General features: G+C 27.6%; 1 protein-coding gene across 3 annotated transcripts in view; it reads right to left on the bottom strand.

Moving 5' to 3' along the window:
* The window catches only part of LOC107439068 (serine/threonine-protein kinase/endoribonuclease IRE1), a 55,177-nt gene that overhangs the window by 16,773 nt on the left and 17,701 nt on the right, over positions 1–20,703 (bottom strand). For all 3 annotated transcript variants that reach the window (XM_087152545.1, XM_087152546.1, XM_087152547.1), the window contains exons 7-14: positions 18,654–18,715; positions 17,659–17,718; positions 16,688–16,871; positions 15,579–15,660; positions 12,148–12,256; positions 8,120–8,421; positions 1,660–1,693; positions 1,495–1,585 (exon numbers count right to left, since the gene is read on the bottom strand). In XM_087152545.1, coding sequence (XP_087008671.1) covers positions 1,495–1,585; positions 1,660–1,693; positions 8,120–8,421; positions 12,148–12,256; positions 15,579–15,660; positions 16,688–16,871; positions 17,659–17,718; positions 18,654–18,715 — 924 coding nt within the window. The remainder of the gene's footprint in view (positions 1–1,494; positions 1,586–1,659; positions 1,694–8,119; positions 8,422–12,147; positions 12,257–15,578; positions 15,661–16,687; positions 16,872–17,658; positions 17,719–18,653; positions 18,716–20,703) is intronic.

The following is a 20,703-nucleotide window of genomic DNA, read 5'->3' on the forward strand; positions in this document are numbered from 1 at the left end:
TTTTTTAAAAATTATTTGTTTTAACTATAATAGCTAAATGTTTTTGAAAACTTTTTCATTTTCTCAAAAATAAAAATCAAATAAAAGTAAGCTCTGTTTTAATTTTTTTTACAATTAAAAACAACTGAATATTTTTTGGTTTAAAAATAATCAAATTATTATACTTACCTACATTTAATAAATATAAAATGAAAAACAATAATTGAAAAAAATCAATGAAGAATCTTTTTTTTTATATATATTTTTTCTTTTCATTCATCTATTGAGTTCATAACGAAAATTTAAGATAACAGCGACTGTGCAGCAATCGCAAAGTAACAGTAGGTCTACTCAAAATAATTGACAAGAATCGTTAAATCCGAACAGGAAAAAAAACGGTATGAAATAATGCAGAACGAAACGATCGCCAAGTAGCAAAAGTCTCACTGATAATAATATACAGGAAACCCGACAATTATTTCCGACGAAATAAAATGCACAACGATCGCAAAATGACTTATGCCCCATCGAAAATAATCTTCAAAAAACGCAAAATTCCAAAGACAAAAATGGACATAAAGAAACTATGCATTGCATAATGAAACCATGCATGATTGAAGAAAATATGCATATTACAACGCTGATCCTCGCACGAAACTGGGAGTTCTGATTCAATTCGCTCTTCGTCATTCAATCGATATTTCGCAATTTCGATATTACATTGATTTATCGCCTAGTCCTAACTATGCTCCAATTAAAAACAAGTTTTGTATAAATATAAAAGGTATACATATTAGAAAATAGGTACCTAAATAAAAGTCGAATTACAATAAAATATGAATGTTAATAGAAGGAAAAAACAATTAAAAATAACAAAACTGCCCCTCGGATAGAAAAAATGACAAGTACTTTATTAAATCTAATGGAAATTTAAATTTGTGGCATTTTGGACACAAATGATGGCATAAAAATTTGCTTTCTTTTATTAATGTTCTGAAAAGTTAAAGTTTATTTTTGCGAAAAAACTTCGCTAAGAGTAAAAAAGTCTCCCAATAGTCGCCTATTCCTGAAAATAGTTGCTTTTTTAGCATTTTCAGGCAAAAAAAGTTGCCATAGTCGCCTCAGGCCGAAAATAGTAGCAAATAGTCGCCTTTTAGTAGTCTGTGGCAACCGTGTCAAGTGCAAAGGTTTTTAACATGTAATACTGCTGCCATGGAAAAGAGTACTGAAATTCTGGTAGTATGCGTTATAATGAAAGGGTCGCTGTGATGGTTGGCAAACTAAAGAGCACATAATTAATATACATAATTAACAAAATTTATGATTAATAAAAATATAATTTATAGTTAATAACATACATCAATAAATTTAACCTTTTCATAAAAACCAAATTAATTTCATTTTGTTCATTGCAGTTATAATTAAACTTATAAACTGATAACTTACAAACTCATTTTGATATTAGGCCAAAAAATATAGTAAAAAATAAAATTAAAAAAAAGATTGAATACTAACTTGTAAACAAATGTTCCATTAGAACCGTGTCCAAGAATATCTTCAGGATTAAAAGATATTTTACCAACCTCCACATGATCATTAGACAAACCTAAAAAAAAAGGAAAATGAATAAAAAATTTTGTATAAAAAAAGAATTGCTTTTATAATAAATCTCATACTTACCAGATTCCTGCAGAATGGCCTGTGCATTTTTTGCCTAAAATTAGAAGAGCGAGTCAATTGATAGGATTTATAGATAATAGAAAAAGAATAATTTTTGATTACTGGTTAGTGATTGCAGTGAACATATGACACTGAGTAAAAACTGTGTAAAATTTATTTAAATAACTGCAAAAAGGAAATTTAACTCTACCCTAAACAAACTACCAATTTTTTAGCTGTAAATTATAAGGGCATGAAATGAGATTGATTAAATAATCACTAAAAAGATTCTAAACAGCCAAGTCTTCACTATATCTTGGGTTTATTATAGCAAGGTCAGACTGAAAAAATATACATAAATGCACATAATATATATACAGGGGTCTGTCTAGGTTTTCTATTTGTGGTACCTAATTTGTGAAAATTTAGACATAATTTGTGAAAAATTAAAAATTATTTTAAAAAATCAACATAAAAATATGGATTTATCGTTTCTTAAGGGATGCAAAAATAAAATTTTAAGAAGAAGTATATTGTGAAACTACCGTTTTTCCTAAAGTTGAATTTGTGAAGGTACCGCTAAACGGTAGTAAATTCGGCCTATACAGACCCCTGATATATATATATATATATATATATATATATATATATAGCATAATAAATAAAAACAAAAAAGACACGAAGAACAATTAAAAGCTTTAAATATAATAAGTCTCTTTGTAGAACTATATTTAATTATAATGATATAAGCAAAAATTTAGGGAGGATTAATATATCCTATTATGAATGTCACTGTGAGGAAGTGAAATATTTTTATTTTGTTGATAAACATCATAAACATATTATTACTGGTAATTTAGATATTACTGAAAACTTAGAACTTAAGAATTTAATGATAAAAGGCACAAAATTTAGACCCATTTACCATATATCAATCAATAAAATTCTAAAATACTTTCTTAATGATCTCAATAGTTTTTGTTTAAAGATATCAAATAGATTCTCTTTACCATTAGGTATGCTAACAGAATGGAAATGGGGTGTTTATTATTACTTTAAAAACTTTGTTTTCAATAATAAGGATAATTTAAATAACAGTAACAATTCAACAAATTTTTCCAAAATTGTTCTTCAAAAGAATTTTGTAATTACTCCCATACACAAAGCTAACAATAATTATGCAATCTTCTGTAATAAATTCTATGCTGAACTTTTAAATACGGAATTAAAAAATTGTAAAAATTTTAAACTTAGTAATTTAAATAATACTATTGTAATTAAAAAAATTTTAGCTTTATATAAGAGATTAAAAATTAAAATTAACAATATACAATTTCCTTACTTAATTATCAGTCCTAAATTTCATAAAATTCCGGTAAAATTTAGAACTATCACATGTGGATCTAATACTTATCTAACTAAACCTGGCACCATTTTCTCTAACTACCTAAATAAAATTATTAACAATATTTCTAAAGAAGGTTTCTCTTGGATTATCACTAATAATCAACCGATTTTAGAATTCATTAAACATAATAAAATTAATTCTATTGCTACTTTTGATTTCCAGGATCTTTTCAATAGCTTTCCCCTTTCTAAACTAAAAAGACGTCCTTTTGAATTATTACTATGGTTTAAAAATATCCTTTGTTACAATCTTGATTATTGGGAAATTCTGATTAATTTTTGTCTTTTTAGTAATTATCTTTACAATGGAAAGGATATTTTTCTTCATATTGATGGAATACCACAAGGATCTAATTATTCGTCTCTCTTAGCTAACTTATTTTTGCATTATTATGAAAAAAATTATTCTCTTAGTATTAAATTTGTTTTTAGATATATTGATGATTTAATTATCTTTAATTTTCAAGATTATACTATTTTATTAAATAATATTTACCCCGAGGAATTAATCTTGCTTCGTAATCATGATGATAATATTAATTTCAATTTTTTGAATTTGGGTATTATAAAAGAAAATATCTGCTTTGCAGATTTATACAATAAAAGAAATTATTTTAATTTTAATATAAATAAACTAATTACTTGGAATTCTAATGTTTCTAGGAACATCTATTTAAATACCACTTTTAATCAAATGAACAAAATTAAAAGAATATGTAGCAATATTTATTTATCCAAAAAACAAATAGATAAACTCTTTCAAAATTTGATTTAAAAAAAACAATGGATACCCATTTAAAGTAATAAAATTCTATATAAAATCATTGAGTTAATCGTATATTATTGTGGATATATTTACTAAAAAATTTCGTTGTTGATTTATATAATTTTTCCATGTGCAAATCCATTTCGGGCAAATCCGTGGCTAAAATAATGTGGAAAACAGGCAATTCATGTTTCTTTCTCCTTTCTATTTTACATACATATAACGTCATTGCCGAGTGGAAGGATTAAAACAGGTCTTGGGCCGGGAAATCTTAGAAATTACTGTTGGTTTATGAAGTTTATGAAATAGGTCGAGTGATTCCCACGAAGATTAAAGGGGAAAATGTCCTGCTTTTAATTAATGCATAGTTGAGTCAAAAATAGATTTAAGAACAGGATGTGGCTTCTAAAAGTGTGAGAAAGCATTTGCTTTTTACGTTACATATATATATATATATATATATTTCTTAAATAAATATTTATTTTCTAAAATTATTTATTGTCAACTTCTTTAAAATATCCAGTATAATATTACCTTGCGCTCATCCATTTTTGGGCCCATACTTGGTAACTAACAAATCAAACGCACTTTAATATGAAACTCCCCTAGTTAGACTTTTGTTTTCATATTTTGCAATCTTGTTACGAAAATATTTTAAATCATTCTTGAAAAATGCCCCGTTCATGTAAGTACATTTAAATTTGCTACTCGCTTTATAGTTTTCGTTTCATGTTTTATTCTGTTTTTTCTTTATATTTCATTTTATTTTCTGTTTTTACGAGATTTTTTTACTTATTGTGTTCTATTTCATTTGCTGTAATTTTTTGAGTGCTTCTCACACTATTGTACTGATATATTTTGCTCTGGCTATATTGATGCAATATTAGAAAGCACTCTTTTTTGCGGATATAATCATGTGAGCTGATGAAAAGATCACATCGTTTATTTTCCGGTTTTTTTAAAAAATTTAAATTTTTTTTTACTTCTGGTTTTTTGTTATTTTTATCATTATTTTTCTTTTCTTCCTCTTTTTTCATTGCAAGAACAATGAAAATAGAGGAAGGAAAGAAAAATAATGTATATATATATATATATATAACACATGGATCAATAAGTTCCGAGACTAACCCAGAGATGGCGTTCGTAGTAAACCAGTAACCAGGTCTTTCTAGAGTACTAACCTTTGCTTGAAACGTGTCAAAATTTGAAGTCGATCGGACCAGAAACAGCTGAGTTATCGAGGTTGGAGTAAAGTCGTTTTGTAGTTTGTTTAAAAAATGGAAAAAACAGAGTTTCGCGTTCTGATAAAACATTGTTTTTTAATGGGTAAAAACACCGTGCAAGCGAAACAATGGATTGACAAATGTTACCCGGACTCTTGTCCATTAAAAGCAACGATTTGTCGGTGGTTTGCCGAGTTTAAACGTGGTCGTACCGACACAAATGACGCGGAACGCTCGGGTAGACCTGTGGAAGCCGTTACACCGGAAAATGTGAGTGAAGTGACAAAAATTATAATGAAAGATCGTAAAGTGAAGCTCCGTGAGATTGCTGAGATGACACAGATATCATATGGAAGTGTATTTACTATCCTTCATGAAAAATTTAGTATGAAAAAGGTTTTTTCCAAGTGGGTGCCGCGATTGCTTTCGATGGAACAAAAACAGCAACGAGTCGATGATTCAGAAAGCTGTTTATCGTTACGTGACCATGGACGAAACATGGTTACATCACTACACTCCAGAGTCGAAGCGGCAGTCATCTGAGTGGCGAAAGCCGTCCGAGGCGTCCGAAAACGCAGCAGTCAGCTGGCTAAGTCATGGCGTCAGTTTTTTTGGGATACGCATGGCGTGATTTTCATTGACTACCTCGAAAAAGGTAAATCGATCAACAGTGATTATTATATTGACTTGCTGGTGCGTTTGAAGGAGGAAATCGCAAACAAACAACCGCACATGCAGAGAAAAAAAATCCTTTTTCACCAAGACAATGCACCCTGCCACAAGCAATCGTTCAATTTTGCCCTTCTCATAAACAATGGCAAAATTGAACGAATTGGGCTTTGATCTGCTTCCCCACCCCCCATACTCGCCAGATTTAGCCCCCAGTGACTACTGGCTCTTTGCTGATCTTAAAAAAGTGCTCCAGGGAAAAAGATTTGGCTCAAATGAGGAGGTCATCGCTGAAACTGAAGCTTATTTTGAAGCGAAAGATAATTTTTGTTTATAAACATGGTATTGAAAAATTGGAAGCGTTGGATTATGTTGATGAATAAAAAAAAATTTTGCAAAAAAAAATGTTGTTTTCATTGTTAGTCTCGGGACTTATTGATCCATGTGTTATATATATATATATATAAATACACACCTTATTGCAGTCTAAATATGCACTATACTAAAATTTACTTTCAGACTACTTAGAACTTTAACTAAGAGCTCTAGTAACCAATAAAAATTAATTTTGCCAGAGTACAATGTTAGTTGAGATAGAAGTTGGTTGCTGCAACAAAAAAAAATTTAATAGCATAATTGGTTGACACATGCTTAATATGAATAGCATGCAATGAAAGCATTCATGTAGGATTGCTGAAAAATTTATTTTTATGAGCTTTCTTCATGTGGCTAACAATGTACTGTAGAGAAGTTTTAAAGGTAACAAACTCTATATGCTAAAATTTGGTCAATCAAAAAAGCACCATCTTTCATCAAGCCAGCACTAAATTACATGTTTCTCAATAGACACTACAAAAAATCAAGGAAATAAAATGGGACATTGTCCAAGATCAAGGAATAAGAAAAACATTATCCTTTTGGCTTTTTTTTAAACATAAATTATTCCATTTCTGCAAGGAAACAATTTAGAAATTTGCAAAACATTAACGCCAATTATAGAAAATTAGAAAAAATATGACTTAGTAAATATTATTTTTAATTAAGATGGGTACTTTTAAATGTTGTTTCAAATTGAATAAGAACTTTTTGAATTGAAGAGTTTAGTGGAAGAACCAGCTAAGTGACATTTTAGTGCGACGTAGCGGTCCGCTGTCAAACTGGCGTGAATGTGTACCAGGGGCGTTCTGCGATGAAACATTATGCCACCTCAAACCATGATGCCCGATGTAGGACCGTTGTGACGATCGGCCTTATGGACTGGTTCGTAGCATTCTCCGGGTCGCCACCATACCCGGCGACAGCCGTCATTTCTCCACAGACAGAAACGAGATTCATCCGTGAACAATACTCTATTCGATTGGATGGTCTAGGTACGATGACACCACGCCAGGCGTCTAGCCCTGTGTAAAGCGAGCGACGGTACCCCTGTTGCTGGTACCCGTGCACCTAACTGTACTTCATGCAATCTGTTGTGTATGGTTTGGGTGGACACAGATCCACCTGCTCCTGAAGGCAACCGGCTTCAGATGGCACGTGCCGTGGAGAAAGGGTCTCAAATAGTCAACTGGCGGATACGCCGATCTGTGCGCTCTGACCTGCACCTGTGCGTACCACTTCCTCTTCGGCGTGCACGTAGACCTTCCTGAATCCATCGTGTGACACAACGTTGGATGGTATTCACGTTGTGCCCAACACGAGTTGCTATTGCGTGCAGCGACAAACCAAGTTCATGGAGTTCGATAATACGGTCGCGTTCCCCGGTCGTTAACTGATGGTATTGGAGCTCGCCGACGTCTGAGAGGCATTTTCTACGCTTTTTCGAAAGTCGCAAATGCTACGCAAAACCTCAGATGCCGTTTATGAGAAGGGAAAGTTGCTGGCCTTTATAGCCTGAATATGCGTACCACGTGATCAGATGTGTGCGCAAATTTAATCATTTGCATATCCATCTCACTACTATCGCTCCTGAAATTTGCATGACGCTACGTGCATTATTTCTTGGTGTTGCAAATTCACTTTTGAGGAGTGTATTTCCCAGAGATGATTAAACAATTCCACATTCAAGTGCTACGCGGCTTTGTTTATTCTTTTTACTATATCATTTTTTTTTAGGTAACACTATCCTATCTCTTTTCAGACATGTTTGAGAACATCTTGTGTACAAAACCTTTGTACGATTTCAATAAACAACGAAACATATTAAAAAAATATCAAGGGACAAAAGAAATAATTTTTTGACACATTCAAAAAATCTGAATATAAATGACGAATTTTGTAAATAAAAAAAAATTCTGGAAAATTCAACAAAAAATTTCACAATCAAGTTAATTGAAAAATTTTGTAAATCAGTGTCCTGATAAGTAGTGCTCTACTGTATTAGACCTTTTTAATAGCAATGTATTTATTCAAAACTTACCCTGGAGTACAAAACACCAAAAATAATAGCACCCAGCACTACCAAGATAATCAACAAGATAACAGGCCAGAACTGGTCTTGATATCTACTAACAGGAGTTTTAACTATTTTAGAATCATTATTAATTTCACAGTAGGGTAAAGAGCCATCCATCATACAGTAGGGGGCCGTAGTGAAATTTTTAGTTGGTAAAAGACTGTTTTCTTCATTGGATGAAGGAGATGTTGGAATATTGTGTTCAGCAGAAATCTGAAGTAAGGGTGCATAATTTGAAACATCTTTTTCTGGAATTCTGTAGTGTCCTATGTAACAAATCAAAGAAAAGGATGTTAGTAGAGTAACAATTAATTCTGAAGAAACCAAATTTAAAAGCAGTGATTTAAAGTAAAAGCGTATTTACAAGTAAACAAAAAAACAGATTATACACTGAAATAGTTATCAAAAAACAGCAAAACAGTAGTTTTGATACTAGAATTAAGTACCTTAATCGGCGTCCTGACACAGATTGAAAAATGCCGCAAAACTGGTGACTCAATACTAATGACCGTATTTGTGAATAGTTCTGAAATGGCTGCCTGGTTTTTAAACTTTATTATAATACACAACAAAATACTTATCTTTGAAATCGTGTATTTTTGATACACATTGTTATATTTTTGACACACATTTAAAGTTAGGATAAATATTTCAAACATTTATAAGAATGGTTTTTATTTTACCATTAGCAAGACACAGTTATAGAAAACAGATCAATTTGTGACTAAAATAATTAATTAAAAACCTATCAATGACTGAAAAACGATAAGTAATTTTATGTATTGTAAATTTTGTTGATTGCTTATTTGATAAACAATAAAAATGCTAATATATAACAGATAAATAAACTAAACCCATTTTTACAGTAAGTGTAACAATATTATTATAGTTATTAGGCTTGTGGTAGAACTAGGTTCAAGTACAGTCAAACCTCAATGCAAAGTTACACAAACATAGGCGCATGTGGACATTCTTAAATTTTGCTGATACAGAACTCTTTATCAACCAGGATAGTGGGGAAATGCTTCATTTCTGATAAATGAATGTCCTCAATAATCCGATTTAAGCAAATTTGGATGAAAATATGATAAAAAAGTAAAATTATTATAAAATAAAATTCTTTTTTTAAAACAGCTCTTTAGCTTTTCTTCTCTTTTTTATTTTTAAACCGTATCTACAACTCTCATAGCATCTGGAATTTTGCACATTAGTGTTACGAATGTGTTTGTTTGAATCTCATTAAAATTTGCACTTTAAATCTTTCTGTTTTCAGTGATTTTAACAAATCATCACTAAAATGTTTTTTCACTAAATCTCACATTTGTTTTAATACTAAAGTTAGATACTGGTCACTAAGTTCAATACCTTGAAGTAAATTTAATAATTTAGAAGTATCACTCTCAGGTTTTTTATAAAGCTACTTTTTAGAATAGAATATTGATCATTTTTTAGTGGACTGTTAACCTGATTACCAAATATTGAAAAGTATCCAAAATATGAGATTCAACAACTACAACACATTCCATGTCATTTTTCATAATAATGGTAATTTTTTCTTTCCTAAAAGGAGAAATTTGAGACACTAGTTTAGTTTCTGAACTATTGTCTTCCGGCAATGACATATTTTTCTAAAGTGAAAAGTCAATCAACACAGAAGTCAGCTTATTAGGGCATTCTGCAAAATTCAAAATTTAACGAAACTGTATAGCTTATGTGAAAAATTCAATCTACCAGGAGGTGAAGAATTTGATTGAATCAAAATAAATACCACTTATCTTTGGCAGAATGCTGCCTGTTCTAAGTTGCCACTTTGAAACATATCTTTTTCAAAAGATAAAATTGGAAAGTACAAAATCTAGACAAATTCATTTTTAACAATATCATCATGCAAAATTTCTAATGTCGTTAGAATTCAAGATTAGGCCTAATATTAAAAAAGTCAAGAATAGCAAAAGAACAAGCTTCTACAAGATTATACATACACAACTTACAGTAACTCAAGATCAGGTATAAAAAGAATTTCTTAAACTATGGACCAAGATCTACATTTTAGTAATCTGGAAGCATATTTTATTTTTATCAGAATATAATAGTATAAAATTTTTACAAACTTTCAAAATAAAAACTTATTTTTTAAAAAAGTTAAAAGTTTGTTTTTATCAATAAGTATGTTATAAAACCATTAATTTGTTTGAACTGTTTTATTTATTTGACATTTCATATATTTCTAATTATATAAGCCCATTAGTATATGAGCCAAGAGTATGCTTTTTCTTTTTTTTTTTTTTTGAAAATTTAGCCAGAATCTAAAACCTATATGCAAGCAGACGTAAAAGACATGCTATCTTTATGGGTAATTTTCAACTTCCCTAGAGTATACAGCCATCTAAGCTCATTTGTCTAGCTGTTAACTTTAGCAAAGCTTTCTTTAAGCCAAAGCTTTCTTAAGCTTTAGCAAAGCAATCTTTAGCTATTAGCAAAACTATACAAAATTATAATTTACATATTATTTACATATTATCAACAAACAAACCAATAATTAAACTTAGCCAAACCATAATTCCTGTTGCTATTATTATCATTATTATTTTTGTAATCAATCAGCTAAAGAAATTTCTAGAAATGAACACATAAAAGAAAAACACAATTACACTTCCCTTTAAATCCAAAAACTAGTAAAAAAATTATATTGGTATTCTTCTATACTAAATAAATAAAACTTTCCATTTTATGACAGTTAAGAGTTTTGTTAGATGTTAATTTATCTGTCAAAACCCATGAACAGAAGTCTGATGACTGCATTTTGAATCTAAGAATAATTTCAATACTTTCAACAATTTAGGAAAGTAACATCTTTGTTTGATTCATTAAAAGAGATTTCTAGCCTTGACCAAACTCAACTGTCAAAGTGGTAGGGACAAGGAGAAAATATGCTTTTAATCCTCGTTACTTAATCATAACAAATAAATTTATGGTGGATATTTATTTTATAGAACAGTATCTTTTGACGCATGTAAATTTCAAAGCCTTTACCAATCAGTTTAAACTGCAATGAAATTAAATTTTAAAAAATAGATAAACTGGCAAACGTGTTGTATTAAATTACTAATTCAAAATCACAAATTGCAGATTTAAAGAAAATTGAATAGAAGTTCTAAAAACTCCAATTCTCCTAATCTAATAAAGCAACCCCTCTTTTAGAAGACATTGTGATGCAGAATAATACTATAGCATCAAAATTTTGTTAAGCACAAAAACAAAAATCAAAGATCAACTTAAAATCCAAGATGGTGTGGATAGAGGCTTTCTAACTTATATTAAAAGGTCTATTAACATGGAAATATAATTCAATTCAGTTTTTAATTCCAATTGATTTTATTTTCCCAGCATAAATTTATAGAATTTTATCAGAAGATGATCTTTGTTTTTTCAAAACAAAATTTATAGATTATAAATAGCTTAAAGTCAAAACATATTTGTAAGATTTAAATGCACAATGTCATGAAAATGGTTGAAAAGCTTTAATTTATTTTCAATAAAAAATTACGTGATTTTTAGTATATTTAATGAAATATCATTATTCCTGATATTAACAAAAAAGAAAAAGGGGTAAAAATATTATTTTGTTTAAAAGTTGTTGTTTTTTAATTAGTTCTATTTCTTTGAATATCATACCTAATAGATCAGAAACCCAATACAAACTCAATTAAAATAAAATTTAAAAAAAAATACAGAAATACAAAAATGCAAATTTAACAGCAAATTCTAAAATATTAAGTACACCAGTATTCATCTCAGCATACAAGCTGGTCATTCCCCTTCTCAAATACCCAATTCAGCAGTAAAAATGCTCTAAAATCACATGTGTCAGTAAAATTATTTTAAACTTCTACAAACACTGGCAAAATAATAGCAATTGCCCCATTTTCCATCACAAACTATTAAAACAAAACATTCTACACCCAGTTGATAAAAAAAAGTACAAATCTTACCCACTAACAAATCATTTCTAAGATCACGGTAGGATGTATTTGCACCAACTGCCGGAATAATAACTGTACTGTTGGGTCCTTCAAGAAGAAGTGGCTCATTCTTTCCAAACTGTGAATAATGAAAATATGACTGACATTATTTAATAACATGTACAAGTTGTCTTTCAGTATATTTTGAAAAAGAATTTCACACAGCGTTTAATTTTTTTATGCAGTGCTTGCAACAAAAATTTCTAAAAATTGGAATTATTTTTTGAATTTTCGAATCATTAGGGCTTTTTATTATAAGTAATTCAAAATATGTTTTAATATATATCTCTATACACTAGCAGCAGTTTTTATGCTATTTTGTAATGAGTACATGTATAGCTATCATCCTGGTAGCAGGCACCGTGCAGTATTTATTCTTAAATTTAATCGTAAATTTAAGAATAAATAAATAAAATGGCTTTTACTTTAATTTCGTGTATTAAAAAAAAAGGAAAAAATAATTTTAGATTATACTGCCACAAAATTTAAAAAAACAATGTCAGAGCTTCCCGATAGATTTCGGGAAAAGTAGTTTGACAACTTTTTTCTTTCATTTTTAATGCTATGAATGCTGTAATAGAATTTCAAAAAAGGGATAAAAATGCTTTGGTCAAAAAAAATTTTTTTTTTTTTTACAATATGTTGTTTATCACATCAAAATGCCAAATATATAAAAATCTCAATTAGAATTTTTTGTCAGATGAATTTTTTTTATTGCATGGCAGTATAGGGGAAATGATTTACAATAAGTGCAACAAGTGAGCTCTTAATGTGTGCATCTTTGCATGCGTAAATTATGCAAATATTTTCAGCACTGATAGAAATTTCAATCTAATCTGCTGATAAAAAAATTTTTTAAAAAACTAAGCTAAAAAAACATTTTTAAATTTTCAAACATTTCGATAAAATTTCTAAAATTTACTGATGATTGCAAAAATACTGTTTCAATTATTCTTTTTATTTTAGTTATTTGGTCACAGGATATATTTAAATTTTATTTTTTATAAAGTTTAAAAATAATTTAAGTTTTAACAATAAAGATTTTTAGGGCATAATTTTATTTATCTTAACTTTTCAAATTTCATTATAAACCTGTAAGATTAAACAATAATAACTTGTCACAATGTGTTAAAATCTCAGAAAAATTTGATTTTGTAAAAATCTTATCACTATTAGAGTACAAAAGCAAAGCTTCATAAATTTTTTCATTAGCAAAGTAAATCACTCGATATCTTGAATCGCAATATGTAAATCAATCGATATCTTGAAAATCTTGTTATGTCAACGTTATGTTGAATTTTTTTCAAAATAGAAAATGAATTGTTTTGAAAAAATCATATAGTGAGTTTTTGGTAAGCCAATACTTTTCTGTTTAATGCATAATTATTTTTTTGTCTTACTTTCAAAAATAAAATTTTATTAGTTGTATTTAGACTTATAGTCAGTTTTCATTACATACATATTTATTAGTAATTATTCTTATGTTCATATATTTTAGAGTAATATTTTAGAATATATTTTTCTACTTTTTAGAGCATATTTAGTTCTGAACTTGCTATCTCAAATTTTTTTAGCGTCCTGTCAACTCTGAGATATCGAGAATACACCTTATATATACACAGCATTTTTTTGTTTAAGCAGATAAATCTTGTCAATTTCTTTATTATTATTTTCGAATGTGAGGCGTTTCTGATTGTTTGAAATGAAAAAGTTATTTTTTATACTGATTAGACAGATAAATCTCGCAATTGACTATTTTTTTCAGCAACATTTTAAGACTGCCTCCACAAATAACAAAAACAAAATGGTGGTCACCCGAAACATTCATCAATGAACAAAACAGTGTATTATATATATATACATTTTTCAGTAGAAACTATTTGGTGACTTATGCTTTAAAATAGTTTTGCATATTGCGAAATTTTCAGGCTTATTTTAGAAGATGGCAATAGCACTAAAAAGTTGCCAAAATGTTTGCAGGATTTGCCGTTAAGTATCAGTTTTATTTATCGTATGAAAGATTTTTTATGATTCTTATATATATTATTAAATGCGGTATTGAACATGAATGAATATAATTATAACTATAAGTGAAAGATAGACATTGTAAAAATACCTATGTACTTTCGCTTAGAGATGAAAATGTTTAGCTAAATTTTGCATTTACATTTATCTCTTCAAATACATCGCATATTTAAAATTAGGGAGCTCCACTTGCTGCCCTGTTTCCTAACACTTACTCCCAAAACTGCCTTTACAAATCGCATAGCTTGATCCTTCCATCCCGGGGACTCTATTCCCTCTGCTAATGATGTCATGATTAATATAAAACAAAAATAGAAATAATAAAGAAAATTTATGGTAGAAAGAACAAAAATATTTATGTTACCCAATAATTATGTGTTACAAAATGTATTTTCTGAAAAATACAATATGAAACATTAATGTAAAATCACGTAAATAAAAAATATGAAAACTATCATTAACACTTAGTTAAGAATAAAAGTTATAAAATTAATTAATTAAAATAATTTCTAAGCAGCTATTATTTTCAGACATAAGAGTACATGATTGCCATTATGTGTTTTTCAACAGAACAAAAAATTTTAAAAATCGTAAAAAAGAGCAAAGTTTAAAAATAGTAACTTCAAAAAAAGTAGACTGAGCTTACATTCTTATACATGAAACTTCATAACTTCAAAAATAATGACTCTTTTGAAGTTTTTACTGAGAATAATATGTGGCAAAAAATTTCTTTGCAAAAGATTACTCAAATAATGATTGCATCTCTAACAATTTCAAGTTGAAAGACTCCTCAAATATTTTTAAAAAACTGCAGAAAATGCAAAATTGTTTAAGCCAACAGTTTTTAAATTGAGTAAAAAGAATACACATCAAAAATTTTTGGAAACCATCATAGCAATAAGTTTCTTTCTTTTCAGGATATATAGAAAAATTATAGTAAATGTTTTTGAAGTCAATATTTAAGGTAAGTCACAAAATTTCCCAGAAAATCCTTGCTTTAGAAAGAAATCAAAAGTTTTTCTCACAAATTAAATCTCTAGAAGTTCAAAGAAATATCAACTACTGAATTGAAAATGTAGGGTAAAAAAAAATTCTCAACATACTAATAAAACATGTCAGATAAATAAAAAAGCATAAAAAGCAATAATTTTTTTGTATGAAAAAAAAAAGAATAAGAATTAAGAACTGCTGTTTTAGAACAAACTTCTTTCAACAAACTATATGATATTTTAACCAATTAATAGAAATAACACAATTGAAATTGACTAACAAAAATATTAAAAAAAATAACAAATTAATATTTAAAAAAAAGATAATAAAAAAATTAACAAAAATTATAAATAAATAATCTAAAACTGTTCTTTGACAATACTCACAATGATAATAGATTGTCTATCGTCAACCAAGGACGTCAAAGCATAGTAACTACGATTAAACTCCCCAATGTATAAAGTATTCCTAGAATATATTAAAACAATAATATAATGGCAGGAAACGTTAAACATTTCTTTAAGAAATTGAATGTACAATAAATACATGCTTAAAACATAAAAGTTTTGAAATTCTCAGGAGATAAAATTCATAAGCCCATCAATAAAGTAATATCAGAATACAAAAATAAATTCATATTTAAGAAGATTTTTTTAATTAAAAAAAATTTGGCATATTTTAAACTGCAATTTAAGTCACCCGAAGTCAAAAAAATAAAAAAAAAATACTTCAAGTCAGCTGATTAATTTTTTCAAAAATTACCAATTTACATTGAAAATGTATTTTAATATAGTAAATAAATATACTCTTAAAGACATGATTTTTTTTTAAAGTTTAATATCATTGATATTGATGGTTTTATCTAGAGAAATAGTGAGAGGAGAATGCACTTAAATTATAATTCGATGTTTGAAATAGACTTTAGAAAAAATTGAGAGTGAAAGGTATGAAACTTTTAAATTATATTTCCATAGTAAGCTATAAGCAAAATAAATTTCTATTTAATAAACATATTTCCACTGTATACATTTAGCTAAATTTTTACTTGAATACAAGAAACTTCAAATTTTATCAAATAGAATATTATGTAGGTAAATTATTATGAAAAGAAACTTGTTTTTCTAAGAGTATTTTAAAATGATAGATTTTTTTTCTAACCTTCTCTGACTGAAATTATTTTATTTTTTATTTAATATCTGACAAATTGGGTCTTCTTTTAACACATTTTTGGGGAGAACAGTGTTGATTATTTTATTTAGAAATAAGTTTGTAATAATTACATAATAATTTTATCTATTTTAGTTAGACTTAAGTTATAATATTATTTTTTATAATATTAAGCATTACTGATGCATTTATCAGAGCTTTGATTGGTTATTGTAAAAACACATAAAAATTTGATGAAATAAAACAAATTTTTCTTTAAAAAAATTTTTACATTAAAGAAAAGAAATATTATTTTTCAACTGATATACAAAAGAGGGAAGATACACACATGAGTGTTCCTTTTGTATATTTTGAGAATAGAAGATCCCAATGTGATGCTGATTGTATTTCAGTGATGAGCTCCAGAGTGTCCAGAGAGATGCTATTAAAAGGAATCCTCTGCAAACTACCATGTTCCAGTAAATACAGGCCAACAATGGGTGAACCATAATCACCATACCACATAATATCTCCTGTAAGGTGTTTCATTATTCATTTAAAACAAAAAAAAAAGGATAATTGTATTAAGTATACATCAATCTCTGATGTTAACACAATAAATTCAGTGCAAGAAACAAATGTGAAATATTTATGAGCATTTATTTAATATTTTCTTGGTAATTTTTTTTTTCTTTTCAAATTTTCAACAAAAAAATTTTAAGTGAAACATTTCATATAAAGAAAGTAAATTCAGTTTTTACATCACTTAGCCACTGTAGTATACCTCAGTTTTTTTCTTCACTGATAATTAAGAGGGAAAAAAAAGCTAAAATCATAGTACAATAAAAGCCCTGAAATTCGACTCACCAGAATTTTTGGTAATTTATAATTTTTTTTCTAAATAATAATTGTTATATTAGAAAATACATTGCAAAATACGACCCATGCTCAATAAATGTACCCCTGTCCTCTTTATTTTCAATTAATTGTAAACAAGCATTTAGAAAGAGTACAATATTTCAGCTATCTCTTTAATTAACTTTTAAAAAAAATTTATAAGGACAACTATTTTGGTATTTCCCCTTTATTCTAATTTTTTTCATAAACGTCGACTGTGATAATTTTTTTGCTTTTATTATGGAGAGGCAATTTTCTCTAGAAAACATAAGATTAAAAATCACATTTCTTGGTGTAGCTCAGGTTTACAAAATTTACACATGTCTGCAATTTGCCCATTGCTGTGCCATTTGGACAATCGAGCTTTTATTGTATATCAATAAATAACAAATGAAACAATAAAAAATATTTTTTAAAGCTCACCTCTTCTTTTACCCACAGACAGCATCCTACCACTTGAACAAGAAGTAAAGTGAGTAATACCTATAAAACATTTCATATTTTCAAAGACGACTAGTATTTTCTGTAACAGATATTATGTATCTGTTAGTAAAAAATAAGTGTTCTATTAATGATATGGTTACTTCTAAAGAACTGTTATAAAATACTAAATGAAAATTGTGATTTGATTCTGTTTTCAAAGTAAAAGTTTTTCTTTTCTTTTAATGACTTTCATCTATATTTGAGAAGTTTTAAATGATATTAACTATATAAAAAGGATTAACAAGTCTATGTATTTTGCAGTTATTAAAATTTTTAATTTCTGCTGTAAGTAACTGCAACTACCCGACACACTATAGAGAATAAAAACATCAACATAGGAATGACAAAGGACCAAAAATGTTCATTCAAAGAAAAATAATGATTCTGAATCTGTTTTCTTTTTCTGAATAAATGAAATTATCAAAATAATTTATTTGTGAAAGCTGTTTTGTCTATTATGAGAGTGTTTAATCAAAAGTTTAAAAATAAAACAATTTATAAAATATAAGGCAGAAATCTGCTGTTTTGTAACGGATATTTACATGTCATGAATGGCTTAAGGTAATATAAATAAGCAACACTTCTTTGAAAGATGGAATTTCTGCATTAAACTCAAACTCAGTAATATTTCTTGATATGTATTATTTAATTTTCAGGAATTTCCACTAGGTACCAGCAACATACATTGAAACATCTTCTTGTCTACATAGAAGTTATAATATTTCTTATCAAACACACGCTTAAAGGATGCTCTCATGAACGCTTTGAATATGTGATATACCAATATATTGCTCCAAATCTTTAATGTATAGTATTAATATCATACTAGCTATAGCTAAAAACAGCACCTTGTTACTTAAAAGTAACAGTTTTAACACATTTCTACTTTATAAAAATTATATAGCACGCAAACGTATGAAGTTAACAAAACTTACCATACTCTAAATCGAATGATGCAGAGCTGTGAGCAGCATAATCTATATAAGATACATTCCACCTATTTAAAAAGAAAATGTAAGACTCAATTGTGTTTCAAATTAAAAATTCAAAAAATTGACACATTTTGCACTATTTAACCTGTCTCCCAAATGCAACAACCTTTTGTTTATAACAACTAATAAATCCCTTTTTTCCCCTGCATTCAATAAGACTCCTATATTCTTCAAAACCATCCATTCCAATATAGAATTGGATTCAAGTCTAAATTTATTGGTCGAAACAAAAATGAGTGTTAAAATATTTTTATTATAATATTATCATTTTTATTATTTTTTAACACAAAACAAAATAACCTTAAAAAAAATAACTAAAATAAAATAAAGAGTTGAATTTACTAGCATCCAGCTAACCAAAACAAGTACCATAAAATATAAATTGTTTTGCAGTAAGAACGTCGTCTCATCTTGTGAATGAATTAATCCTAATTAATAATGAATGATTAATTAATAATGTATGAATTAATAATTAATGAAGGTACCAACATCAAGAGTTAACAATAATATAATTACTTAGAAATTAAAATGATATTCGGCAAGCAAGAAATAAAACTGCATCACTAACATCAAATGCAAATAAATATATTACATTGAAACGATATTCATCATGCACAAAATCATCATCAACATCAAATGTTATCAATTATCAGTTACAAATTCAAATGATATTCTTCCTGCACAAAATCAGATTTTATCACATGGAATTTTATAAATTGTAAATTTAAATGATGTTCATCATGCACCAATTAAAATTGCATCCCTAACAACAAATGTTATCACCTATAAATTACAAATTGAAATGATGTTGATTGTGCACCAAATAAAATTGTATCCCTACCATCAAATATTATCAATTACAAATTGAAATGATATTCCTCATGGACAAAACAAAATTTTATCACCAACAATGTTATCAATTATCTATTACAAATCGAAATATTAGTCATGCACAAAATCAAATTGTATCATCAACACCAAATATTATCAATTACAAATTGAAATGCTAGCCTTATTTGTATGTAATGCCACCAGAAACAACAGTTGTCAATTGTACTTACGAATTGCTACTTTTCTAATTTTGCAAATTTAAAACAAGTCCCTGAACTTGTTTAATGGAATATGACAATGTGAATAAAAATAAACTGCTTGTTGTATATTTCATTTTCTTATTAAGTGTATTTTCAAATTATTTACTATCATAACATGATGTTATTTTAAATGGTCAAATATAATTAATTAAAAGTCAGTATTTGTAACATTTTTATACAACCAAAACATAACCTTAGACAATAACATTGATAAGTTAAATAATATTAACAAAAATATGCAAACACCTCAAAATTATGTATAATGTATGTATACAAAATAAAAACAAAATATTTACACAATAAAGTTTTTAGGAAGAAAAAAAAATTTAAAAAAAAAAGTTTTAGCTTTTACATCTACTTCTCAAATAAACTAGTTTAATTCAAAATGCCCTTCATAAAGTGATTTTTGTTACAAGTTTGATTCACTTTTTTTTTCTCTTCAAAATTGCAGTTAAGATCAAAATTACAAGAATGAGGCTACATTTCAAAACTAAATTTTGATTTCTAAGTTGAACATTTAATCATTAAATGAATCATTAATTGATTTTTTAGACTTATTACATATACTGTAGCTTTTTTATTTATATCTTAATTTACTTTAAATTTTTGTTAACTTAAACTTGCTATTTTACTTACTTTCTACTATTCACTTTCTATTATTTACTATGTATAATCAAATAATTGATTACAAATGTATGAGATTATTACATTTATTATGATTTATTTGTACACACAAAAGAGCAGCACACCAGACTTTGACAAAGTTATGTAAATAAAAAATAAAGTGGAGTTTACAAAATATAAAAAATATTAAATTTGTTTTTCATTTGATCAATTTTCTTATTTAAAAAAACTAATATTTAACAACATTTTACAAAGTGAAAATTCCTAAGATGTTTATT

The sequence above is a fragment of the Parasteatoda tepidariorum genome, chromosome 9 (genome assembly GCF_982258835.1).
Source record: "Parasteatoda tepidariorum strain Cologne lab strain chromosome 9, Ptep-v5.0, whole genome shotgun sequence".
Lineage (NCBI taxonomy): Eukaryota > Metazoa > Arthropoda > Arachnida > Araneae > Theridiidae > Parasteatoda > Parasteatoda tepidariorum.